Below are 26741 nucleotides of genomic sequence, written 5' to 3' on the forward strand. Positions count from 1 at the left end.
GTGAGCAGACCTGTCAAGATAGAAAAACAACAGAGGAGAGCCCATGACACCCTCTGGGGTAAAACCTTGGATCACTGCAGGCAGAGATCCCAGCACAGAGCTCTCCTACAGTCCCACCACAGGTCCTGCATGCACTCACCTTCTAAAACCTGATCACCTTTTAAAAACTGTACTGTTTTCCACCCAGCTGCTCCTCCTGTGTGTTTATTTTGTGGATTTTCTTAATTCACAGAAGGTGCTGAAGCCTGGCTTCCCTGTGTACCACCACCCCTAGGAACAGCACACAGAGACAGCTCACCAGGGTGCACATTTTCTTGAGCATGGATCACACAGATGAGCCCAGCACTGTGTGGCCCCAGGACATCCACCCCACTCCCCTCCAACCCCTCAGTGTGGGTGCAGTGCCCTTACAGCCACCACTGCAGAGCTCCAGGATCCAGAGGTGGCTGCCAGGGCAGATTAATCCTTCACCACCAGCAGCCCATCCTGCCCACTCCCACCATCCCAGCTTCCCCTTCCTGCAGCCTCAGCCAGCCCAGCTCAGCTAAATCCACACAGTCACAGTGCCATTGATGGGATTTTGGCCATCCCAGTTCACATTTCATCGGGCACTTGATTTCAGCCCTTGGCTTCTCACAAAGCAGTGGTGCAGGCCCTGTCTGCTCTCCAGGGCTGGAGCTGTCACAGCGAGGGGTGGGTGGTGGCCTGGGGTTGCTCAGAGGAATGGACCTTCCTCGAATCACTGTGAGACACTCACCCAGGGATAATGGCTACAGAATCCCAGAATAGTTCAGGTTGGAAGGGACCTCAAAGCTCATCTCATTCCAACCATCAGCACAGCTCAGCAGCCACATGCGCAGAGATCCAAGGAGAAGCATTTCCTAAACGTAGAGTAGTTCCTTCTTTAGCTGAGCCCACAGCCATAAACAGCACAGAACAGCATCCCCAAACCCAGGAGACCCAGGAGAACAGGGCTGTAACCCCTGAAGTGCTCATCCCAGCACTCCCAGTGACATTCCACAGCTCCCAGTGGAACCGAGGCACAGCCCTGCCCACACACACCTTACCTGGCAATGCCGAAGAGCTCCCTGTGACAGGGTGGCTTTGGGCTCCACACTGAGAGGGAAACAGGAGGCAAGGAGACAGAGCTGGTTCCAAATGTTTCACTCTTTATTTGAAGTTTCACATGCCACCAGCGTACATGAAAGTTGCACATTCAGAACTGGACTCACTACGAGGACAAAGGGCCAGATGCAAACACAAGTGTCAGACGAGCGCACGGATGGAGGAGCCCGAGCCCGGGAGCCTGTAGGGATTTGTGACCAGGCCGTCACCCTGATGGCACTTGGGGTGTCAGAGATGAACCCCCAGTTTTAGGAGCACCTCCCTTTGCCATCTCCAGAGTCGTGAGCTGGGTCTTCTCTCCTAGCGTGGCACCGTTCCCTTTCAATGAGCTAAACCAGCGTTTTTGGTAACATCTCTACCAGAACTGAGGGTGTTTGGAGACCAACTGCCCATTTAATGCTTTCCTGAATTCCCCTTTCTATCAATGCCAGCAGTTTTTACAAGGAGAAACAATTTCCACCCGCTGTTTAGAGGGAGAGATGACAGAAATAGGGACTCTTACACTGACATTTTATTTTCAAAGAAAGTTTTGATAGAAAAACATTTTCCCCAGCAGCCTTGGGCAGGGAGTTGCAGCTTCCACTTCAAAGGACAAACTTCAAAACCAAATCCAGTGTCCTAATGGTTTTGTGCTACATTACTTAATTGTCATACAGCTAATTAGCAATGCCTGATTTCACATTCTCTGTACATAGATGAAGTTCACAAAAGAAGGGGCTACTTAAAAGAATAAATAAAACAAGGCACCAGGCAGCCAGGCTCCGACAATATTAACATAAAACGTTACACTTTACCATTTAAAAAACTGAAATAAAACCCCCATCATGATTAAACCTATATTGATCTGCCTTCCTTCAGATCTCAGAGCTTTGGATCTCTGCAAGGAAGGGGGGAGAACACAACATGGCAAGAGGGGGCTTAGCCTGTGCCTCTGTGTATGTATTTCACCGGCGTGCAGCAGAGATCTTTAAAATTCTAATTATTTCCCTATCACCAAGTAAGATCGGGATCAATAGATGGTACAGACTGACCCCTTTCCTCGAGTGTCAGGGGGAAATTAAAAAAAAAGAAAGGGGAGGGCGAACCCAGAGCACCAGAGGTCAATGCCACAAAACAATAGATATTGATGTCTCCATTCATTTCAAACAGCGGAAAGGTCAATGCCTCCCTTGCTTCATGTTTTATGGCTGAAATCCTGCTGCTAACAGCAACAATGTTAGTAGTCAGACCTCATCCATCCTTTTTTATTATTATGATTATTTCTAACCAGGTTAGCCATTTTGAAAATTTGACGAAAGCTGGGAGCAGCAGTGGGGGGCTGGGTAGGAGGAGAAGAGGGGAAGCTGCCCTGGAAATTAATGGAAGAGATGGTTTCCATTAGTTCTCGAGTCCCCCTGTCCCCCTACCTGGCCCCAGTTTGTCCCTCACTGCCCCCTAAAAAATGAAAAGGGCCTGAGGCAACATCCCTTCACTATTAATCATTATTCCCCGTACAACATCCCAATTGGTTTCTATGGAAATGATTCTCCTGCCGGAGTGCCCCGGCTGCCTGTGCATCTCAAAGAGGCAGCAGAGCTGCAGTGGAAGGAGACTGAGCTCTGCAACACCCAGCACAGCTCCTGCACTGCTCTCCCAGCTTTGGCTGGACACTGCTGGGACCAGCCAAGAGGGAATTGCATCCCCCTTAGTCAGGTGAAACAACCTTTCTGTACTGATTCACTCCATCAGTGGGAACGTCCCAAATTTCTACGCCCTATCCTAGAAAAGCAGTGCTGGAAGAAAGCAGCCAGCAGCTCACATGGATGGTCCCACACACCTGCCCATCACCCCACAGCTCCAAACATCAACGTGAGGGGACGGGTCCTGCTCTGCTCCCCGGGATCCCACACGCCCGGCAGGGGAGGCAGTGAGGGGAATTAAAGTGAGTGGGGTTGTGGCTCTGCTGCCCTCAATCCACACCAGCCCCAGGTCTGCCCTCTGCTCCCCAGCGAGCACCACCACGCCTGGGGAGCCTCCTCCCCTTCCACCAGTGAGGAAACAGGCCCACCCTCACCATGGGTGTCATGACTCCATCCTGCCTCCTTCCTCTCACTCCTGTCTTCTCCTTCTCCCTAACAGAGAAGTGACCACAGTCAGAGCTCTCCTGACTGTCACCACACAGCCCCTTCTCCAAACAGAGCAGTGGATACACTGCCATTTCCTAGAGACCATGAAATCAGCTTTGCAAAGAGCTGAGGAGGCAATTCTTTAACCTACGCTCCTGAGAAACCCATGGGAACACAGATGACTTAACCCCTCCAAATTCCCCACACCAGTGTCACTCCAGACCCTCCCAGCCTGAAGGAGCCAAATGCCACAGCCAAACAAGACTTTGGACATGAGCAGAGCAGCAAACAACATCAAGTTTTACACAAGAACAGTACCTGTCCCAGAATATCTTTCTCCCACAGAACCACAGACACCTTGGTGGTGGTCAAAGCAAAGATTTCTGCTGCAGTTTCCAAAGACTGGAGGTCTGCTTTGGAAGGCAGCAAGGAACAGGCCAGCAGGGACTGGGATCCTGCAGAGGCACTCCCTGCAAGAAGGGCACCTTCTGGAATTGAATTCATTTGTTTTAGACTACAGACAGCAGCATCAGCAGGCTCAGAGATCACCTCCTTAAATGCTCACAGATAGCAGGAAGGAGATTTCTGGAGAGATGGGGACAGAGAAAAGGAGGGGGGGGGTTCCTATAAAGTAAAATGCAGGAGCAGAACACCCCTCTCTCTGCTCCCCTCTCTCCCTCTACAGCTGCCGGCCAGAGCCTGAGCGCTGAGTGGGCTCCGAGTCCCATGCACTGCTCTGCTCACAACATATGGAGCTGTGTTTAATAGCCCAGCTCTGCCAATTGGGTACTATTAGGGTGGGTTCTTTTCCCAGTGTAAATGTTGCAGAATATAAATTGTAATTAACACCGATGCCAAAATAGCACTTAGAGAAAATAAGCACATTATTAACATCTGGTGAATCCTGCCTGGAGTGCAAAAGCAGCGGAAATTCTCACTTACCATAAGAGGATTTGTAGTAGAGATATCAAGCACTGGCCCGGAGTTGGGGAGCTGGGGGTGGAAGGAGATTTTAGCTCTTTATTACTATTTGGGATGCCACCTTTATCACCTGTGAGTGACCTTTCCTAGCCCTGGTTATAACTGGCAGCATCACCAGGACTTGTGGCCCACTTGCATGATTGCAGATGCCCAAACATCATACCCCTGGCAAGGGAATAACAGCGCTGTGAAACACCCCTGGCTGCTGCTCCCATCCAGCAGGACACGAGGCAGGTGGATATGGATGTGCCAGGCCAGGTGTACAGCATGTTCCACCAGGTGACTGCAACCCCAAAAGCAAAGGTTTAACACCAGAATGGAGCAACAGCTGTTCTCTGCACACCACTGTCCCCCAGTGCAGGGTTTCCAGCGGAACAGGAAGAGGTGAGCTGGCAGCACTGCCAAGCTCCTGCTGATGCCACAGCGTGTTTATGCAGGAGAAATCCCTGCTGAGGGTGGGAATGGCCTCACTGGAAGCAAACATCAGGATTCCTTCACAGGACTGAACAGGTCCCTGAAGGCATCAGAGAGCTGCCTCCACACCCTCCACCTTCCCTGTGCCCTGAGGCCAGAGGCACAAGCAGGACGAAGCAACTTTGCCAGTGCTTCAAACGAGGAGGAGAAAGCAGCTTTGCAAACACCCTCTGCCCAGTCCTCAGCAGTTATCCTAGGAAAAAAACACGGACAAAAACCAGGCAGAGCTGAAGTGGCCTGAACTGGACAGAGCAGCAGCTTGTGCTCCTGCCAAAAAGGACATCTGATGTGCTGAAGTGAGGGAGAGAAGACAGGGAGAAGGGGATTCAAACAGGCGAGTAACATGACAAGAGGTAGAAAGGATGACCTCACTGGGGAGAGTGGGAGGGAAAACAGTGGCAGGAGCAGGGCAGCAGCTCCTCACACTCAGCTGCACGGAGCTGAAGCCTCACACACTCGGGGAGTGCTCACAGTTCAGCTGCAGCATTGCCAGGGGAGCACGAGCTGGCCTCACCATCCTGCTGCCAGCTGCACTCCAGAGGCTGTGCTGGCTCTCTGTCCTGAGAGGGGAAGGGACAGAGCCTTGGGAAAGACAGCAAACCACCAGGGGTTGGTCTCAGCAAGGCACAGACCTGTGCTACCAGAGCCTGACACTTACTTGCCCTTTACTGTAATGTCTCTGAGCACAAGGGTTGTCACAGCCTGGCTCAAAATTTACACCTGTGAGCAGAATTCCAGGCAGGCTCACAAGTGGCTGATTGGAAAGTAAGGACAGAAAGTCCCCCAAGGAATGGGGAAGCATTTTGTTCTCAAATTTATCCCATCAGACCAGGCTTCCTATGAACACTGAGGGCAGAAGAGCATTTGGGAGAGGGGATCTTGAGTAGAAAATGCTGGCAAGGAGATGGGCACATCATCTTTGGATGACTCTGGGCCTCCCCAGAAAAGCAGAGCTGAACACATTCGGGATTTGGGTGAAGTTACACAGCTCTGGTCAGCAGCTGCTTTGCAGAAGTCAGACCTGGTATGCTACCAAGGAAAATTCTGCCACCCAGACATGTAGCTCCAGGAATTTGTAACTTGGCTTTTGGTACAGCTGTCTGATGCTTTTAAAAGTGCTCAGTAAATAAGGCAATATGAAAGTGATCCAGACCACTACTGATGCCTGAGGAAGTTCTGTGGAGCAGAGAAGCTGACTGAAATCACACTGTGAAAATACTTCATAACATCTCTAAAATTAGCATGAGCTCAAGGCATGGGATATAAGGACAGAACTGGAACACTACATTCCCATCTACACTGCAAGACAGACTGCATATAAATCAGATCTGAGCTTCAACTTATTCACTGTAGGCACCATCTACCCTAGGACAAGGATTTCCAAAAGAGCTGAGAACTTCTTCCACCAGATCGATGGAAACAGCATCAGCAGGAACATACCATGGTCAAGGTGTTAATGACCTTAATTTGCTATTAAAATATAAAAAAGAGAGTCCTTGTGGTACTTCTCAATCAAAAAGAGCCCCTTTAAATATCTGTGACTGCACATGTGTGACTACAAATGCCTATTTGTAACATAGAAAAGATGTGATGCACTTCAATTGAGCAACACATTTTTGTGCCTCTGAGCTGGCCTAGGCTTTCTACTTTGCCAAAAACAGACTGAAGCATAGAATGATTTCCACCAAAACCACAAAGCACACTGCCAACGTACACAGGGGCCCTTGGGACAGACACCAGGGGACACAGGGGAAAGAGCATTGTTAAGTCAGTTTCTCTTACCTTTAACTTCAGTAAAATAACAAAAACAATTCCTATTAACCGCAAGGAAATACTCATCAGATTCCACAAGCCTTTGAGACAGGATTTTCAGATGCAAGCAATATCCAATAGATGTTTCCCCAGTGCAAAGAACCAGCTTTTTTTTATTATTTTGCAATTGCACCTGGTTGAAGTGATTGTACAGCATCCAGTGAGGTGGCCAGGAGCCGAGGATGGGAAATCCAGGCCAACAAGAAGCTGCTCCATGGGTTCACGCTGACTTGTCCTTTCCTGTGACAGTCACCACCACAAATTGGGAGGTTCCTCGGCCACTCTGCTTTTAAACAAGGTAATTTCATCCAAGTGCCGCATGGGGACATCTCTGATGACCTCTGTCAAGTCCTCGTGAAGCAGAGGGAAAATGACGACGTTTAACGCGGGGCGTTCTGCCTGGAAACTAAATCAGACACAGGTTATTAGCCAAGGAAAAATACCAATTCTGCAGTGCAAGGGAATGGGGAGGCCTGGGTATCGATCATGCAGGATGGGGGCAAGGAAGGGTTGTTCAGAGGGGCAGGAGGGGCAGCTGGAACTCCAGGTCTCCCTCTCTGTGTCAGCAGGGAGTTCAGGCTGGGTTTGCAACCCTTTGCAGTGAGTCTGCTAAGCTGGCACAAGCCCAAATTGCACCTAAAATCGGGAGGGAGGAAGAAGTTTTTAAAAAAATTAATAAAAAAAATAAATCAAGACACGTAGGTACTCTTAGAGGATCAGAGATCCCAAGAGCTCTGCCCAAGCTGGGCAAGGTGCTCAGTGATAACAATTTAAACCACCTGCAAACCAGAGGCAAGTCGCAGAGCCATTAGGAAAATGAGGCCAGAGCAATGTCAGGCATTCCCTCAGGGCTGAGCCTGGGATTATCACTTCAGGCTGGGTTGTTCTGCATGCAGAGTCTACACTCTGCAATTAGAGCACAGGCAAGTTTAGAAAGCTCAGATGTGCAGATAAGCATTTAAGTGTGCTCACACTCACACACTGCAGCCTGCTTTTTAATCCAGGCTGCAGAGCAAAGGAAGAGATTTGCAAAAGTTAAAGCCATTAAACAATGTAGAAAGAACCGTACAGAAAAAGCCCAAGTGCCCACCAGCAAGTACTTTACATGACAGCAACCTGTGAGGAAGAAAAACCGTATTACTCAGTGCAGTGTAACAAGAGTTCAGTCTTTTAAAGCTGGGGGTGTAAAACTGGAGCATAATTACCTTTAACAGTTACACCTTAAGAGGAAAAAGATTTGTGACTCTTAGTCCTGTGCCACCAAGATGTTTCCTCTGAAGGGTGTGACAAAGAACAATTCATTATCAGTCACAAGGAGGCAGAGTCAGTCCCAGGAGGCTGAACCAAGCTGTGTTAGGTCCTAAGAGAAGCTCTCTGCTCGACAAACTTAGGCAGGTGTGTGCCTGGAAGATTCCCAGCTCATCTCTAGCTCTGAAATGGCCAGATTTCTGTCAAACAGTGAGGAAAGGCTGGAATCCAGCTGCTGGGAACAGACATGAAAATCCCAGGTAGCAATACAGCCAGCTGGAGAAAGCAACACGAGAGACTGGCATTTCCTGGGAGACAGAAAGGACATTCCCATCCACAAATGATTTGGAGTAGAGCTGCCAAAAACATAGCAGAGAAACTTCCATTCCCAGGCTAGCTGATCAGTCTTGGTAGGTTGAATTAATTTGCCTGAACCGAAGTAGCTGCAGGAATAAGAATTTCCAGCAACAGAACTACCTGGGGCAATTTTATATCTCTCTGCATCACAGACCTGCCCTTCATGCCTCATGCCTAAGGGCTGGCAGAAAAGGACACGGCTCCCTGAGTAGATCTGGGGACTTGTGTCAGAGCTGTGCAGCTTCTTACTCCCACAGCATTGCCCTCAAGAAATCAACCAGCAAATAACTGCTGATCTGGGAGGCAACTGGTAAAGTCTGCAGTGAAATCACATAAAATACAGCCAAATGTCCCTTTGATAGTCCCTGCTCTGCCTCAGCTCTTCATGTTTCTTATCCAACACCACAGTCCTGCAGAGAAAATCATGTTAATGGACCAAGTTTACTGAAGTTCAGCAAAGGAAGAAACTGCCATCTCCCGAAGGGAAAGAAACTGCTTCCTTCTTCATATATAGACTCTCCCAAAAAGGACCTGAGTGCTGCCTTCTCACCACGTACAAAATTGTAGTTTATAAGCAGCCTTTACATGTAGCTATAAAAACAAGAACCCAGACAAGTTTACATGATGAACTGCTACCGAGACAAGTGAAAAACCCCAACGCAGTAAGTGCCCCTCCTAAAGAGGCTGGGTTCATACTAGGGGTTTGAACTTGATCTTAAAATAAGAGAAAAAAAGGAAAGCTTTGTGATTTTCTCCCCCCCCTCAACAGGAAACTGTATGTAACTGCAAACCTTGTAAATTCCATACCCCAGCAAGTTGACGCCGGAGAATTCTTTCCATGTACAATTTGCGTGATTTAAAGAAAAAAAAATCAAATGCACATGGTTCACTATTATTCTCAGTTAAATGTGCGTGCAAAGCCTCTCCTTTAACTGCCTGTTAAAAAACACCCTGATTTTAACGAGCAGCTGTCATAATGTTAAACTGGGATTAGCAGCTCCCAAAGGCAGCCTCCCTCTGCAATCTATGCTCCTTTAGTCCTTCCCCGGAAGGCAATTCCTTTCTTCATCCACCTGTCCAGGTGGGCTAGATTAAGTGAGAGGCACTTAGAGCACTACTTTGAAAGGCCCCAGGCATGGGGAGGAGATAACAAGGAGGGGAAGAGAGTGAGTTAATGAGTTGCAGAACAGCTCCTGTAATCTTCTTGAGGGTTCTTTCCTCATTCCACACCTGGATGGACTTCAAACTCCATCCACCTCTGCAAACGCATGGCTTGTAAAATTAAAACCCGAAGGACAGAGAAGGATGTTGACCTGGGGAGACAAAAGAGCTGCAGTTTCAGACATGAAGCCCTGCTTTTTTTGGTTTGTTTTTTTTTCAAGGGAAAAAAGCCAAGGATATGCTTGCCTGCCCTCTCCTACAAAACCTCCAGACTAAACTCACCATGATTAATTAAATGAAAGCAAGTTTTCGAGGCAGCCCCTTCAAAACAGATCCTTTAATCAGAAACAATCACTGGGATAACAAAGAAAACACCTTCCCCCCAATATATTTTCCAGCATAACCTCTGGTCCAGCAGAATCAACACCAAACCAACAACCACCCAGCAGGAATTTCCACAAGGAGGTTTCTGAAGTGTCCTGATGTGGATGTGGACACAGAGCAGACCTGGCCTCAGCAGCTGGTTGGAATCATCCACAGAGCTGGGAAAGGAATGGTGAAGCACAGCCTGTGTCACAAATTCCTCCTGGCATCAGCAGAGGTACAGCGTCTCTCTGCTCTTAGATCCTGAACTGGTTGTATGTGGATGAAAGGGTTAACGATGCTTTGCTATTTGTCTCCAGAATTCTCCCAGAACAGGTGTGGACTGGACTCAGTAAGGTTATTTTCAAGTGAACAGCTTGGTAAATAGCCTAACACTACGCTCTCAATTACTTCCAACCACTGTGGCAGGATCCAATATGTAGGTCAGGGACAAAGTCAAAAAGAAAGAGAAAACGTCTAAAGCAAGGCTGCACTTTGATCAGATTTCCTCGATTTTAGCAAGACAAAAGAGTCCCTCCCTGGAATGCAGTTATCTGCTGGCAAACACTGACATGCCTCTCCAGAGAGGACAGTGAGTCCCCAGGAGATTCCACCTGCTGATAGATCCAAAGGGTAGCCCAAAGCCATGGGGAATCTCACCAGCCAGCCTGGAAAGATGGATTATACCCCCCTGCAACCTTCTGCACCACAGACCCTGGAAGGTGACAGCTCAAACCTTCTTTACTTGTAGGGACAGGATAAGGCAGTATCGGGGGCTGTTCTTCCCCTTGAGATTTCCACAGAAACCCAAGGAAAGTCCTAAGCCAAATCAGACATTTCAGCACATCCCACTTCACAGAGGCTGGCAAGCAGGACCGAGGGCAAGCAATGCGGGATAATTAAACACTGCCAACAAAAGCAGCACACAGCAGATGAAGTGAGGAAATACAGTGTATCAGGAATGGATCAAGGGCAGATCTCTGACCTCCACAAACCAAGCTGAGCTTATGGAAAAAGAAGCTCTAGAGAAGGAGAGGAAAGAAGGAAATGAGAAGTTTGATTTGGGGGAACAGAGCACAGCAGGGACAGAGCAGATGTGGACTCTGCTTGGCACAACTCTCACAAATGCAAACCAATCTCTGCTGCAGTCACACACCTTTTCCCCTCTCTGTTTTGACCTTCCCCACAGGTTGATGAGCTGTTTTTGGAGAGGCACAAATTTCTCAAGAGCAGAGCTTTCAGACCAACTCACTTTCTGCCCTGCGTGCAGCTCTCTCACCTACCTGCACAAACCCCTGTTAATCCTCTGCCAGGAACAGCCTGTTTTCACTGGAAGAGTTGCTCACACCTCCAACTTCAAGGGGGGCATCATTCTTGAAAGCTTCAGCCAGCAGACCTGAGCCAGCCTGGAAACTCCCTTCCTGAAGCATGGCAAGGTGGAATGGAGGAAGTGCCAGGACAAGCTGGAGCAGCTGGCAGCAGCATGACCCAACACAGACAAACACACTTTTCTCATCTTCTCAGGGAAGGCCAGGCAAACACTTAAGATTTGTTCCACTGGCCGTGCCCTGACCTCAGCACCAGGGAGCTGCAAACCTCTCCTTGCTTACAGTGACTGCCAAAGAAGCTTCTGCAGAGCACCTTCCAAGGAGGATTTGGCCTCACCAAAGAAACTGTAGGTGGGATTCTCCCAGGCCCCTTCCCCTGGGAGCAAGGAGAACCTTTGCCCCCCACTCATCCCCCAGAAGCCTCTCAGGGGAGTCCAAACCCTCCCCACACTGATTCTAAAGCAGATCCATTCTCTAGTGCCATTCCCCTTCCAGCCCTGCCAGAGTGACAGTGCTAAGCAGACTTTATTTCCAAACCTCAGAAATGGACTTGAAAAGTTCCCAAGGAAAGATGTTCAGATTCCTTTGGTTGCTCGTAACTCCACGCAATGAGATATTTTTGCTATAAAGTGTTTTCCTTTAGGGGTATCTTCCATCCCTTCATGTCTGTGTAGCCAAACCAACACTCTCCCAGAGCTGCTGATTTTTCCACACTAAGTCCCATCACTGCAGTCTCCAACCTGAGACCGAGGGGTGTAGATGGGACTCTGGAAATCACTCACACACATCACTGCCAACTCTCCCATTATCCTCAACACAGCTTCTTCATTTGCCACTGCGCTGAGCCACAGGGAAGGAGCAATAACACATCAGACTCATCCTGAGCCGAGGCAAATTACATCTCTCTGCTGTGGTTTCCCTGTAAGGCATGAATGGCACTCTGCTACTTCTCCTGTGAACTGAGGTTTGTATCAAACACGCCTGCAGACTGAGGTTCCTACGTTGTTTTGCCAGCTGAACTCTGCATCACTCAAATGTGACCGGACAATTAGAGGGGGAGGGAATAAGAACCCAAAGAGCGATGCCAGAGCGCCCAGGACACGTCCTAGGGGAGTGCTCTGCCAGAGCAAGCTGAAAGTTATTTCCTAATCTCTTCCACAAATTAAAAAGCTACTGCAATAACTGCTCAATTAGATTTATTTTACTATGGAAATGCTTTAAAGCTGCAGTTAATGCTTCCGTTCAGCCTTTTACACCCTCATGAAGAGAAAGCACGACAGAGCTATTCCAATATTATTTCTCAGCCAAGAGAGAGAGGACAATCCTTGAAAGTTATTTCATGCACAAACCAATCTGCCCGCTGAGGAAGGTTTCAGAACTGAATTCCTTTCAAAACACATGAGCTGGCAGTTAGAGCAAGGCATTTGGGTCAGCCACAGGAATGCATTTAAAGAAGGGGATTTGTGAGTACCCCCAAAAGAAGATAAATTAATATGGCAAACTGGGGATGGTCCCACAAGCCCTGCTGGTTTGTAAAGTATTTAAACCCACCCATAAACAACATCCCTGGTAGAAGCAAAGGTGTCTGGGCCACACCTCATGCATGCAACCTTCGCCAAGCCCGCCGAGGAATCCTTGGGCAACGCAAGCCGACAAGGATGCAGTTTGTTATTCAGTCTGTGACAGAATGATTCAGGGGTTTCCAAGAGCAGGAAATGAAACAGACAATGAAAGCTTGAGCAGGATGCTAATGATTCACTACACCAGCCTGGTGATACATTAAGTCCTCTGCAATCCCACTTGTGCGGGGCTGGAGCCCTCGGCAAGCTGGGGCTGGCAGGGTGGGATCAGCAGCCACTGCAGCTCTGGGACCAGGAAAGACAGCAGTGTACAGACAGGACTTCTTCAAGGTCAGAAGGAAGAGAAAGTGCTGAAGGGATGCAAAACCAGCTTGAAAATCTTGAATAAGCCCTAGGTGCTCACAGCAGCTTCTTACAGTGTCGGTAGCACTGCAGCAGTCTGGTGGGCAGCGCGGGAGCGACGCTGCAGGACTCAGATGAATTCAAAGATGATCTTGCAATCATCTACTGCCCCTAGAGCCCCCTCCAGCCCCTCTAAGAGTAAAAGGGATCCCCAAATGGGAATTTATGAGGCTGAGACCACAGTGAGAATCCCAGCAAGCAGAATATTGCAGGGATATCCAGGGCAAGGGGGAATACTCAGCCCTGAGGTGAGCAAAAATTCATCTGTGATAACTCAGTCCTGTGCTAAATGCCAGGAGAGGGACTGGCTCGCTCAGCACTTTCCAATACTCAATTTCAGCCCTGTGCTCCCACCTGGAAGCCCTGCTTCTGCAACTGAATCCCAGGAGGCTGGTTCATCCCTCCAGCAAGATCACAGCTCTCACAGCCACACAGGGCACTGCAATTTAAGTAAAAATCAGCAGTTTAAGAAAAAGGGAAGATCCAGCCAAGAGTTTCACGTCAAAAAAAAGGACAATAAAAAGCACGGGGAAATTTAGGTAATGCTACAGAAGACTGAACAGGAAGATCTAATTTAGGCTGAAAGCTCTTCCTAGAAAGTGGCAGGAACATTATCATGAAAGTCACTTCAAAGCAAGCAGTGCTCATACCTGACACAGGCAGGTATCCTGTGTCACACGGTTTGGATCCCCAAAACAGTGAGATTGTTCTAAATGAGGAAAATTCTCTGCACTTTCCAGCACTGGTTAACCCAAGAGTGACCTGAGTCACAGAACCACAAAATTGTTCAGGGTGGAAAAGCCCCCTAAGACCAAGCCCAATCATACCCCCAGCACCATCATGGTCACCACTGAACCATGTCCCCAGGTGCCACATCCTCATGGCTTTTAAATCTCTTCAGGGATGGAGACTCCATCACTGCCATGGACAGCTTTTGCCAGTGCTTGAGAACCCTTTTGGTGAAGAAATTGTTCCTAATACCCAACCTAAACCTTCCCTGGCACACCTTGAGGACATTTCCTCTTGTCCTGTCCCTTGTTCCCTGGTTGCACCTTCCTGTCAGGGAGTTATAGAAAGACAGAAGGATCCCTTTGAACCTCCTTTTCTCCAAGCTAAACACATTCAGCTCTCTCAACTTCTCCCCATGGACTTGTGCTCCAGACCCTTCCCCAGCTCCATTCCCTTCTCTGGACACACTCCAGCCCCTCAATGTCCTTCCTGAAGTGGTGGGCCCAGAACTGAACCCACGATTGAAGGTGTGGCCTCACCAGTGCTGAGTTGCTCAGGTGCTTTTTGCAAAGCCATTTGCTGGAGAGAGGTACCAGTGTGGCTGGGGAACAGGGGCAGAGGGCTTAGGAGAGAACTGCCACGTCCCCACGCTGACCCCACAGCTCTGGGGGGATGCTGCTCCACATCCTCAGCCCCCTGCACCATCTCCCAACAGCTCTCAGACTCCAGGAATTCACAACAGCACTTTTGGGAAAGGTGAACAGCTGAGCCCAGCACCCCAAAACACACTCCCGCTGCACCACGGTTTTTCCCTTGAATTTCATTTCTATAAATCACAGCTCACCTCTACGCCCTGACACTTTTCCCCTTCTTTATGAAGCATCCCTAATGACAACATGTTCTCAGAGGTTTTCTGTTTTGCTTTGGGTTTTTGTTTATTTGTTTGTTTTTATTTTATTGTAGCTTTCTTGATCTTTTTCCAAGGTGTTTTTCCAAGGACTTTTCACTGGCTTGTATTGTCTGGTGTTGTAGAGTCCTTGAAATCATACAATGATCGGAGCTATCTAAACACTTCAGCTAAAAATGACAAAATTCTAAAGGCACACAGTGGAAAATAAAAATCTGTCCTTGAAGCCAAGGGGATATTTGCTGAAGCATTTCCCATCCCCTCTTCCAGCCTGTTTTCTGATGGCAAGGAAAGCACCAGGAAAGCAATTTCTCCTGCACATTTGTGAAGTGCCCGCTAACCACAGCATGTAGCTGTGCAAGCCTGAAGTCATCCAAATTCCTTGCCCGCAGGATTTTTGGGGCAGAGACATACCAGCGTATAAATACGATTATTTAGCGTGCAGCCCGTTGGTAAATGGTGGGACCTACCACGGGTCACAGCTCCATCTACTGACTCTTCCACAAAATAACACTGTGGAAAAGACTGGGAAAGCTCCTGGAAGGCTCATCCCCTTGGACCTGCCTTTGGACACATCGGGTCTGTGCAGGAATTTAGAAACAATCCCAGCACAGCAGCTCAGCCCAAAATGGCGAAGCAAATTTGCCTTTTCTACAAAGAAGCGTCTTGGCACAGCAGCAAGTCTGGGGTCACGCCTGAACCTCCAACCACAGGGCCTCAAACTGTGGTATTTTAGTGTTTGTGGGATTAATGCAGCAGTGGTTTGAACAGAAGAGTTATTTAAACAAGGACAACACGTGCTTGGAGCTGAGCACTCCAGCAAAGTTTGGGTCCATGCATAAAATGGAAAACATTGTGTTCACTGGATCTGCTGCTATCTGAAGTGTGGCAGCAGCTGAACACCATGTGATGGGGAAAAAAATGTCAATTTACACAGAAACTGAGACTACACCAACGTCACATGTGAAACCTGAGGAAGATCAGGGAAGTGGATATGGATCACTCAAGCCACATCTCCCACTCTAACCACTACGCCCTTCTTATGTGCAGAACCCTGAACCATAAAGGAGCTCCCCCCTCCCATTCACACTGAAGGAATAAGAATAAAGAAAAACACTGCAATGATTTATCTGCCCAGAGGGAAACAATCTTTACAGTCTTCTCTACAGCTCAGAGGAGACCTTGCCCTTGCAAGCCTCCTGTTTGCTGATGAGGCTCTCCAGATGAGCCCTGTTCTGCTTATTGTGTTTCATTGCAAAAGAGCCAGAACTGAATCAGAGGTTTTTAATGACTCAAATACACGAATTAGTTTGTCCCAAATAGCAGCAAACTTCAACCAGAAACTGCTCACCAGAAAGCTGGACACCACAGGGTCTGGTTCAAAGCTGTCACAAGACTAAGAGACATGAGAACAACCTTTCTTTTCAGGCCAGTGGAACAGAAATACATAACACTAACCTCCTTTTACAGTAAAAAGGGAGAGTTTGAGAAGCAGTTCAGGCTTTAAGCCACTGCTGTGATGCAGCAGATTTAATTCCCAAGCTCCCATTACCACACCCTGTATACTCACCATCTTCCAGTACAATTCCACAGCTGAAATAGGTTCTGGCCTCTTCTGTTACCCAAACCCCCCTGAGCACCCACACTTGAAAAAGGACTGCCCTGCACTAGATGGCATTTTCAAGCCCTCTCAGCTCTACCTTCTGCAGCAAACTCCTGATACATGCCCAGCCCTGGGTCTTTTCCATTCCCATTCCCATTTCTTCTCTTTTTTAGAGGCATTGGGAGAATGCAAATCACTCTGGGCCCATCTTGCTTTTCAAAACTATCTCTCAGCCTAAACAACACCATCAGCACAGTCCTAAAACAGGAACTCTGACCCTCAGTGGGATCTGAGGAATATGGATCAATTGCCGCAGATCAAGAAAGGGAGCAAACAAAAGCTCGAGGTCCCCCCTCTCACCTCCTCCTTCCCACCCTCTCCCCATGTTTCACACAGAGCATCCACACACATTCCAATCAAATGGAAAAAAATAAGCATAAATCACCTCGTTTCATTCTGGCACAAGGACAGATAACTTCCAACTTGCTGCCTGGTGTAAAACTTGGATTAAAGAGACACCAGCTGCACACTCTTAGAGGAAGCCATGCTGTGTGAATTGGAGCCTTACCCACAGGTTGAAGCTCACACACAGATTTTACTGCACATCTCTGTGCCTTGGAGTAGCAGACAAAATGCAGTCAAGAGCAAGTTAATTCCTGACCCCATCCCAAGGCACATTTGTGCAAGGATGAGAATGGAATCGCTGGAGAACTCACGTGGTTAAAGACTCGCTGATGGCTCGTAGAAGGCTCCAGGCTTTGCTTACACATCATTTTCTATGTTTTGTTTCTTCCATTTTATTACTAGAGACAGTTGCATGAGAACGGGATCTTTGTTGCTTAGGAGAGCATCTGCTCCCACTGCTTATCCTCCTCCTGAAGTCATAATCTTACGTGACATCAAAATCGTTTCCAGAGCCACCAATTACAATGTCACAGAGGATTATGACTTCAGGTGTAGAATTTGCAGTGGGAGCAGATGCTCTCTTCAGCAAAAAAAGCCCCAAAACCCAACCTTCAAAAAACCCTGTTTTCATACAAGTGTCTCTATTAATAAAATACAAATGAAGAAAATAAGTTTGACAGCCAGAACCATAGCTAAATATAAAAATAGTTTTTAACATTTCCACGAGGCATCAGCTGCTCTTTGGAAAGTTCCCAGGGTTTAGATTATAAAGAGGTAGAGAATATAGTGAGAATCAGTCCATGACAGAGAAAAAGAGGGAGAAAAGACTGCACAATGGTGTATTTCTGCTCAGTGCGTGGACATTAAAATTTTGGGCAGCACTGCAACAGCACCTCAGAAGGGAGGGAAAATAAAAGACAGGAACTGCAGATTTCTGGTTCTTTCTAAGGATCCCCAAAGCACAACTGAAATCAATCCAGTAACGTTTTTAGAGATATGAAGCCCCGTGTAAAACAAACTCAAAGAATCCTTGTCACATCACAAGGAATTTAGTCAGATGTTTCCAACAATCCCTGTCCCAGAAGGACACAGAGGCTTTCAGAGGCAGCAACAATCTCAGGAGCAGTTTGGTAGGGAGCTAATATAGTCACAGCCTTCTCTGGATTTGATCCACGGAAACAAGCCAAGTGTAATAAGTTGGTTTGAAGCTGGAGGAAGGCTGGGGGGGGAGGAGCACCCTTTAGGATGCACTAATAACGCCGTGAGATTTGAAATTTTTATTAGAGCTTAACAGGCCACAGCAACAGTAGGTGACAAAGAAAACAGACTGAAGGCGGGGAAATAGCCTCATAGGAAAAAAAGATAATAATGGAAAGTCTGCTGCATGGGAAATATTTTGTAAGATGACTGCCATTATTAGAAGATTTCCAAATGCCAAGCGTAATTAAAAGCTCTCTTTTCAAATGCAGTTCACGGCTCACACACAAACGTTTCCCACCACGTGAGCCTCAGAACGCTGCAAGGGGCCAAGCAAAATGCATTTAAGAACTGCCAAACGTGCAAAGGCAGTTTGTACCAATTCTCCCCCCCTCACAAACCCCTCCAAAGAAAAAACCCTTCACAACAACCCTTTAAAGGCTTTGAATTGCGCTGCCAGGGGATTATCAGTAAGTGACATTTACAAGTGATTAGAGGACAGAGAATTATCTTAGTCACTTGTGGGAAAGGAGGAAAGCTTCAAGGTCAAATCTCTGAGTACTTAAAATGTCGGCAGATGTTTTGTTTACACGGAAAGTGTCATTTGATTTATGATGGAGCTTTGCATCCAGAACTTCAACTCGGCCAGCGGAACTGCAGAGAACATGGGTGGGAACGGAATCAAACATTCATGTAATACCTTCAAATATTTCACTGATTCCTTCTTATTAAAGTAAGAGGCTGCCTTATGTGCCAAACAGTTACACATTACCTATTAGCTCCTTGGAACAAGAGCTCCAAGCCATATAAACCTTGGCAAGACCGGGGATGGAGATAAATCTCCAACAGCTCCAGAAGCCCACATCCACCCCTTTCCGCACTCACCTCCGGACAATGGACTGCTGGAGATTTTTGCAAACGGTGAGAGATTCTCCCACAAACATGTGGCACATGATGACCTCAAGGCAGCTGGCCATGAATGACATCACTGCGTCAGACTGCAGGGTCCCGCTCCGGGAGACGATGCAAAGGCGCTGGAGAGAGGAGCAGTGACTCAGTGCCTGGAAGAACTGGGCGCCCGCACAGAAGTACGGCTGTTCCAGCCTGCAGGGATAAACAAAAACAACTCAATGGGCAATTCATGCCTGGGACGCTCTCAGACAAGAGGGAAAGACACAGCACATTCATGGGGGGCTGGTAAATGGGTCGAGCAGTGCCTCTGGCTCTGAAGGACAAGGGCACAAATAGGCAGAAATGCCCTGAATTGCAGAATTCCGGGGCCCGCAGGGAGTAACTCTGGAGTAACCCTGGTTTTGCAAGTTTCCAACAAAATGTGGTGGGTAAGACAAGCCTTGGGTCTGAGCAGCAGATCCATTCTGGTCTTGAAAGCTCAGCCTGGCTTCTGTACCTGATCTCCACAAAGCAGGTGGTGTGGATTTAGGGACCTTCTGCTCCGGTGTATGAACACTGCCCAACCTGGTCATATCTTCAGTTTACTGCCTGGGGAGAAGCAGGCATGAAAAATACACAGTGCACACAGGCTGATGCAGAACTGGGGCCAACACAGAGATCAAAACCAGCCTTGGCAAAGGATCAGAGCTACTGCTCTCCCACAGGAAGAAAAACCATCACCAACCCAACCTTTACCTTAAACACCTGGCTCGGGGAAGAGAGACAGGATCCTCTACCACGGTGATCCAAGAGGACAATAAAATGAAACAGTGAAGCCATCCCTGGCCAACAAGGGGTCTGTGTTTTAACCAGCAGCATTAAGTGGGTGACTCCCTCACAGAACCAGCCTGCAGGGAGCTGAACCTGCTTGAGGCCCGTGCCACCAGGAGAGTTCATCTGCTTAGTCCAGATTTACTACCAGGCTTCAGAGGACTTGGGAATCTCAGTCATTGGGTCAGGAAAGCCAAGAGCTCCAAGAAGGTTAATCCATTAGTTGATAAGCTGTCAGGCCCAACCTGATCTGGGTAATCTCTGCACAGGCTTTGTAGTAACAGAGGTACCTCAGGAACTTAATCCTGTTAATTGATAAATTCTGTTTCAGTCTCAGCCTGCGACTGTTGTCGGGTGGCATTGCCTGAAGAGATCCTAAGAGCATATCTGCACTTTGAGTAATAAGTTAAAATTCAAATTAAGAAAATGAGCAGCCTCTTCAATTTTTCAACAGCATTATGGGGCACTGTAAATTTAGGACAAAAAGCACAGAATCTCCAGGATCTGGGTTTCCAGGTGAATCTCCAGGACACACCAGCAACACCTGCAATGCCGCCCTGAATTCGCTAGATGGCAATGTTGTTTTGGAATAGCCCCTTAAACGTGTTCCTCAGCCTGGAAAACTGGGAAGGGAAAAAAGGGTGGGAACAGCAGGGAATTAGTCAGATCAAAAGGAAACTACGTTATCAGGAGGAAGTGCTAATTTCTAAAACCATCTTAAGCCAATGTAAAACCTCAGACTTTACTCGGGGAAGAAGAGTGACAGCTTCCACACAAATGCAGTACAAGGAGCCCTGCTGCAGCCTTTACTCCAGGCTCTGCCTCCCATCTCTATTGGTCTTGGCCTCCATTTCAAAGCCTCAGGACACTACAGGGCCTAGGATGAGCAAAGCAACACTGCACACCCAAACCTCCCTCCCCAGCCCTCAGTTCCTCCATGGCTATTTACTCTCCTCAAGGTTAAAGACACATTCATGTAACCCAAGACCTTGAGCAACCAAATTCCCAACAGCTGCCACCCCTTGGATGAGAGACCTGTACACTCCCCCGCGTTATAAATGGGAAATGGTGGAAAATGAAAACCCTCCTGAGGTGTTTCAGCCCCCCTGGCTCCCGTCACTATTGCAGTGGATCAGGGACAGGCACACAGGCACCAGTCTCAGGTGATGAGCAGCAATTTCAGCCACAGGAACAGAACTGTGACCTTCATGTCTCAACTGTACAGCACTCTGGAGCTTTGTGAACAAAGGGGGACAATGGGACTGACAGGTTCTGCAGTTTCACTGAAAGAGGTTGATTTTGGACCAAAAAAAAAAGAAGAAAAAACCCATCTCTTAAGTGATAATATTTGTGTTCATATGGACTAGTGAAAGGAAACCATCAGTTTCCTTTCCCTAGCACATTTTGGCTACCATGAAGCTCCTTTGTGCACTCTTTAGGATCGGCCCCTTGGTAAGATCCTTTAAATCCTACCAGGAGAGGAACACAAACTCTAAATTTGGAATGTTTTCAGTACATTATAAAGAAAAGAAATTAAAAAAATAAAGAGGCAATATTTTCATGTGAACCCAAGGCAGACAAATATCTCATTGGGAAGCCCAAAGAAAATTCTGCATTATCTAGACAGAGTAGGAGTCTCTTCCTTCCTGGAAATTTAAGAGGTGTGCATGTACACAAAGCCAAAAAGTCAGCAAAGGCACGCAGTATTTAACCAGCCCTGACACACTGCTAGCTCCCAAATAAGCAACATGCACTCCTCCTTATCTAAAAGGAAGGCAGTCACAGCACATTTTGCTCCTAAAACACTGGTTAAAGGGCATATCCTGAGCCCTCAAGGACAACATGCTATGTCTTCCCATTCTCCACAAGTCAGGAAGGAAAACAGCCAGTTTTCAAGCCATTGCAGCTACACTGGACCGGAACACTTTTAATAGCAGCCACAATAAACCACACATCACATTTCTGGAGATCGACAAACAAAATGGGAGATGTTCAAGGGCAGCCCCTCACCTGAGATCTCTCAAACACTTGCAGTGTTTCAGCATGTCCATGAGAGCAGACATATAAACCACCTTGCCCATCATGCCCAGGTTGGCCAAGGAGAGAGTCCGCAGGTGCTGGCACTGCAGCCCGATGCTGACGAGCCCAGAGCCTGTGAGGATATTTGGCAGCTGTGCTAAGGTGAGGCTCTGCAGGTAAGTCAATTGGCTAATGGCAGCCACCTCTGAATCCCCCACGCTCTGTGCCCGGACACAGGGAGGCAACGAGTTCCGAATTGCTGGCTCGTTGCGGGGCATGGCTGAGGAGAAACTGGAGCCAATTATCTCCAAGGTTTCCAAAAATCGGAGGCTTCCCATCAGAGCCCAAAACACTGAAGACTCAATTTTCTGATTTGCCTGGTCCCCTAAGTTCCTCGGATATGTCTGTATCCCAATCCGAACTTTCCTTCCAAATGTTTGGGGCACCAAATTAGGGGTGGTGGGAGGCTTCTCCACGCTTGCAGCAACATCTGTGATGGAGCAAACTGGTAGTGCTAATGAGAGCAGGTGCTTTAGCCTGGACAGGAGCTGGCACAGGTGGTTCCCTATGCTTTCAGAGCTGTGATGGTGAGCTGCAGAGAGGTTCAGGTGTCTCAGGTTGCAGCAAGACACTACCAGGCTTTCCAAAATGCTGCTGTCAATGTCATCTTCCGCTTTCCGAAACAAGGACTCGGGGGCCAGGCAGTGAACGCAGCCACTGAGATTCAAACTGGTCAGGCTTTTAAGATCCTTCCCACCATTAATGACTCTCTGGATCAGGTGTCCACCAGATAAGGTGCATCGGCTAAAGCTGAAGTAGAAAGGGTTGTTGAACTTCAAGTGTTGCAGGAGCCCAGAGCCGTTAATCCAGGCTTTGGGCAGTTGTAAAGCATCCAGACGTACATTTCGGGCCATGGAGTCCAGGAGGTTTTTGGTGGCTCCTGTCTCCGCAAAGCTGCCGGGGGCAGAGATGAGGAAGGCGTGGAGGTTCTCAGGCGTCCGATCACTCAGCACTGCCAAGTACAGCCTCACCACCTCCTGATTGACATAGCCAGGAGCCAGCCTGGCGTAGAAGATGCGGAGGTTCTGGTAATGGGGCACGTTGCTCTCGCCCACCATCAGCTGCCCAGAGAGCATAAACCCCTCCCGCGAGCGATCGAGGATCTCAAAGTAAAGCAGCAGTTTCTCAAGGCTGGTGCAGCACGGGACGACACCGTAGGAGGGCGTGTACAGGGTTTGCTTCAGCTCCGAGACACGGCTGAGGGTGGCTTTGCACTCGCTGCTCAGCTGGCTGGCATCAAAGCCCGGGTTCACGTCGATGGCCAGGGAGCGCAGGTGCTGCAGCGTGGAGAGCATCTTGGAGAGCCGCAGGGAGGTGACGTGGCACCCGGACAGGTTCAGCTTGACCAGGTTCTTGCACCGTGTGACGTGGTCGATGGTGGAGCTGGGCAGCCAGTAGCACCCGGCCATGTTCAGCTGGTAGATCTCCTTTCCAATGTCCCTCATCAGCTGCTTCACTTTGTCTTTGTCTACCTGCACCCAAACAAAGCCACATTCAGTGAAAGATACGGCAACGGTGGCCACTGACTCAGTTTCCCAGCTGGAGATGGGGATAGGAGTGGCTGGCACTTGGATTACGTGGCTCATCCAAAGATTTGGGGATGGCAGCACAGCCTAAGAGTTATCACACTGCTGGCACCTCAGTCTGCCACGCTTTGGACTCTTAGGATTACACTTCCTTTGGCTTCTGCAGTTCTGCGTTACAGACAGCTCAGCAGCCTGAGAGTGGAAGGGAAAAACCACCTCCATTTTCTACCAGCAAAGCTATCTCAGCAAAACTGACTATGTGCAGAAACTCAAATTGAAAGAAGAATGTTTCCATTCTTCCTCATTCAGTTTCCTCTTTTGGAAATGAGCAACAGGGGCTTCCCCTTGCCTGCACTGGCTGATACAGTTCTCATTGAATATATCACCCTTTCTTCCCAAGCTTTATTTTTGTTATACATGCACACAATTTTTGGCTTTGCTGACTGCATGCCTGACAGCAACACACACAAGATTTTTTTGCACAACACGGAAAACATATTTTGAGAAAATGGTACTTTTACATAACCAGAGTTACAAACGGAAGATCGAGTTTACTTTCATTTTTGCCTCAAGAAATATGGAGAAGTTAAGTTCTCACTGATAGTATTTTATATAACTAAGGAAGCACAGAGCTGTTCTAGTAAAGCATTCTGGAAAATAAATGCTTTTATAAAACAGCTTATCGTGTATTTGATTTCAGAGGTCAGGAGCAGTCTATTTATGCACACACATTGGAAAGTTCTACTTCCTGGCATTGTTTTTCAGAAGTCAGATTTGTCTTCACAGCTAACGGAAGAAGCAAGCTACTCTCCCCACCTTATAGTCCTTCTGAAGCAGAACTGTATGTGTGAGACTCTTGTCAAGGCAAAGTGTTGCGAGTTTCCTGCAGGTTCTCCTGACATTCAGGACCAGGTCTGTGCAAGGGACGTAGCTGAGGATGTGCAGAAGGATCTCATCTGAGAACTCCATCAAGTTGACTCCATTGCTTTCCTCCTCACTCTCCTCACTTACGACCTCCTGGTGGGGAAAAAAAGAAGAGGAAAAAGAAAAGGAGAATATGGAGGTTGTGCAAAACTTCATGAAACCCTGGTACTTTTACTGTTGGCTAACATTTCCATTCATTCTACTTACTTTGCAAGTGGACAAGTGACTGTCCATGATCCTTTCCTAAATATATCACAGCAATCTCTTTCTACATCCTTCCTCCAAGCGCCACCCGTTTCAATAACCTTAAGTGTTATATAACCATGCATAAATACATACATATACGGCTATATATATCTGTTTACACATACAGACACACACCAACACTGCAGCCCAACATCACCCACAGCTCTTGTGCAACACACTCACACCTTAACGGCGAACCACAGCCCAAACTGGCACTAACGCCAGGGCAGCTCCTGAGGGGAAGCGGGGCTGCTCCACCGCACAGCCCCCGTCAGCCCCCCGGAGAGGGCGATTCCGGCGCCCTGGCCCCGCCGCCGAGCGCTCCCCTGCCCCTGAGCTCGGCTCCCGCCCTGAGGGCTCCGGTCTCCCCCAGCCCTGCACCAGCCGCTGTTACCGGCGCCCCGAGGGCCCGGTGCGAAGGGGAAGCGGGGGCGAGCTGAGCCCCACAAGCCCCGACTCACCTCTCCGCTGCGGAACATGGCGACAGCCGTGCGGTCCCGCCGCCGCCGCCCCGCCGGGCCCGGCTCGCAGCGGCCGCGTCCCGGGCTCGCTCCCGCCGGCCCGGCCGCCTCACGGCTCTTCCGGCGCGGCCATGACCCGGTTCCGCGGCAGCGCCCGCCCCGCGCCGCCATCTTGAGCGCGGCGCGGCCGCGGCGCGGCGCCATCTTGAGGGCGGTGCCGCCATGGTGGGAGTGGCGGGTCTGTGGAGTGAGAGAACAGCGGGGTTGTTCGCGATGGAATAGAGATCTGAGCTCATCCAGTCTAATATTTGACCGAACACCACCGTATCAACCAGACCGGAGCACTGAGTGCCATGTGCAGGCTTTCCTTAAGCACCTACAGGGATGGTGACTCCACCACCCAGCCGGGCATCCCCTTCAACACCTGACAACCCTTTCTGTGTAGAAATGCTTCCTGATGTCCAGCCTGACCCTCCCCTGGCACATCTTGACACCATTTCCTCTCATCCTGCCCGCTGCTCCTGGGAGCAGAGCCTGACCCCCATCTCACCACAACCTCCTGTCAGGGAGGTGTGGAGAGCAAGAAGGTCCCCCCGATCTTCCATTTCTCCAGGCTGAGCTCTCCCCAGTCTGCTCCTGGTGCTCAAGACCCTTCCTCAGCCCCATTCCCTTCTCTGGACATGTTCCAGTGCCTCAATGGCCTTCTTGGATTGAGGGGCCTGGAACTGGACACAGCACTCGAGGTGTGGCCTCTCCAGTTGTGAGTACAGGGGCAGAATCACTGCCCTGGTCCTGCTAGTCACACTGTAGAATACTAGAATGGTTTGGGTTGGAACTTAAAAGATTCATTTCATCCCACTTCCATGGACAGGGGCACCTTCCACTATTCCAGGTTGCTCCAAGCCCCGTCTAACCTGGCCTTGGACACTTCTAGGGATCCGGGGGCAGCCACAGCTTCTCTGAGCAACCTGTGCCAGGGCCTCACCACCTCACAGGGAAGAATTTCTTTCCAATATCACCATCCTACCCTTGACTGATGTGCAGAGGGGATGCATGAATCAACCATGCAGAATGAACCAGGGCTGCTGTGACTGCTGCTGTGACCACAGCCATCGCACACAGCCGTGTCCAAGGGGAGCAGCTGGCTCCAGCAGTGGAGCTCCACATAGCTCCTATCCCAAATCTCAAGTACAGACAGGACCAGAGCTCTGGAATTTCCAGTTACGTGTATGCTTCAGGAATTTTGATCATAGAAAATGTGTTTTAAAGATGACCCATAAAGGAAGATGAATAAGTTGCTATTTTCTTCCTGCTTGATTGTTGCCATTTAAGGCCGTGAATTACATTAAGGGTAAATTGGGGGTTTCACTTAGAAATAGCAAGTGCCTCAAGTCTTGATTATGTGTTTTGCTTCTAGGCTTGTGAGAGAGCTCTGGAGTCAAAGAGGAAAAGCATTTTTAGCTCTTAGATGAGGAAGAGCCTCTGTAGAGATCTGTACCTGCTTTGCTTGTCATGTGTTTCACTTAAATAAAAGGTAATCACAAATTAAATCCGGAGGCCTTTCAGTCAAGACCGACTCGTTTGACATCTGGGAAAAATACCAACCTACCATATTTGCAGTCACCAGGGAAAGCAGAGACCAGGGTGGAGGAGACCTGCATTTCCAATGCAAATGATAAATAAAACCATGAGTGAGTCCCAAAGGCAGAGGAAGGCCCTGCCCAGAGAGCCAGGGTGGTTGGGGCAGCTGGCATTTAGAGTAGCCATAGGTTCCTCTCCAGGCCTGGGGCATACAGGGACCAGAGAGCAGCTGACAACCCCAAATAAGTACTGGCAACAGAGAGTGGTGTAAGGATTTCCTGAGGAGAAACGAGGCTTTGTAAGAGAAGCTGCATTTGGACTTGTGATCCACCAAATAAACAAGCAGTGTGTTGGTGCAGATCAGACATGGAGGTTGAACATGAGGCAGAAGCCGGCAGTAAAGGAGGAAGGAATTGAACATCTAC

The 26741-nt window shown here is 48.6% G+C and overlaps 1 protein-coding gene across 1 annotated transcript; it reads right to left on the reverse strand.

Moving 5' to 3' along the window:
* Positions 1-1149: 1149 nt before the first annotated feature.
* FBXL18 (F-box and leucine rich repeat protein 18) lies at positions 1150-24851 on the reverse strand. The gene is made up of 5 exons (XM_063414148.1): positions 24736-24851; positions 23921-24121; positions 21510-23050; positions 18663-18881; positions 1150-6903 (listed from the first exon to the last, which is right to left on the reverse strand). Exons 1-5 carry the CDS (start codon positions 24751-24753, stop codon positions 6747-6749), a joined length of 2136 nt encoding a protein of 711 aa, XP_063270218.1. The 5' UTR covers positions 24754-24851; the 3' UTR covers positions 1150-6746.
* Between the last annotated feature and the right edge of the window lie 1890 nt (positions 24852-26741).

The sequence above is a fragment of the Prinia subflava genome, chromosome 17 (genome assembly GCF_021018805.1).
Source record: "Prinia subflava isolate CZ2003 ecotype Zambia chromosome 17, Cam_Psub_1.2, whole genome shotgun sequence".
Taxonomy (NCBI): Eukaryota; Metazoa; Chordata; class Aves; order Passeriformes; family Cisticolidae; genus Prinia; species Prinia subflava.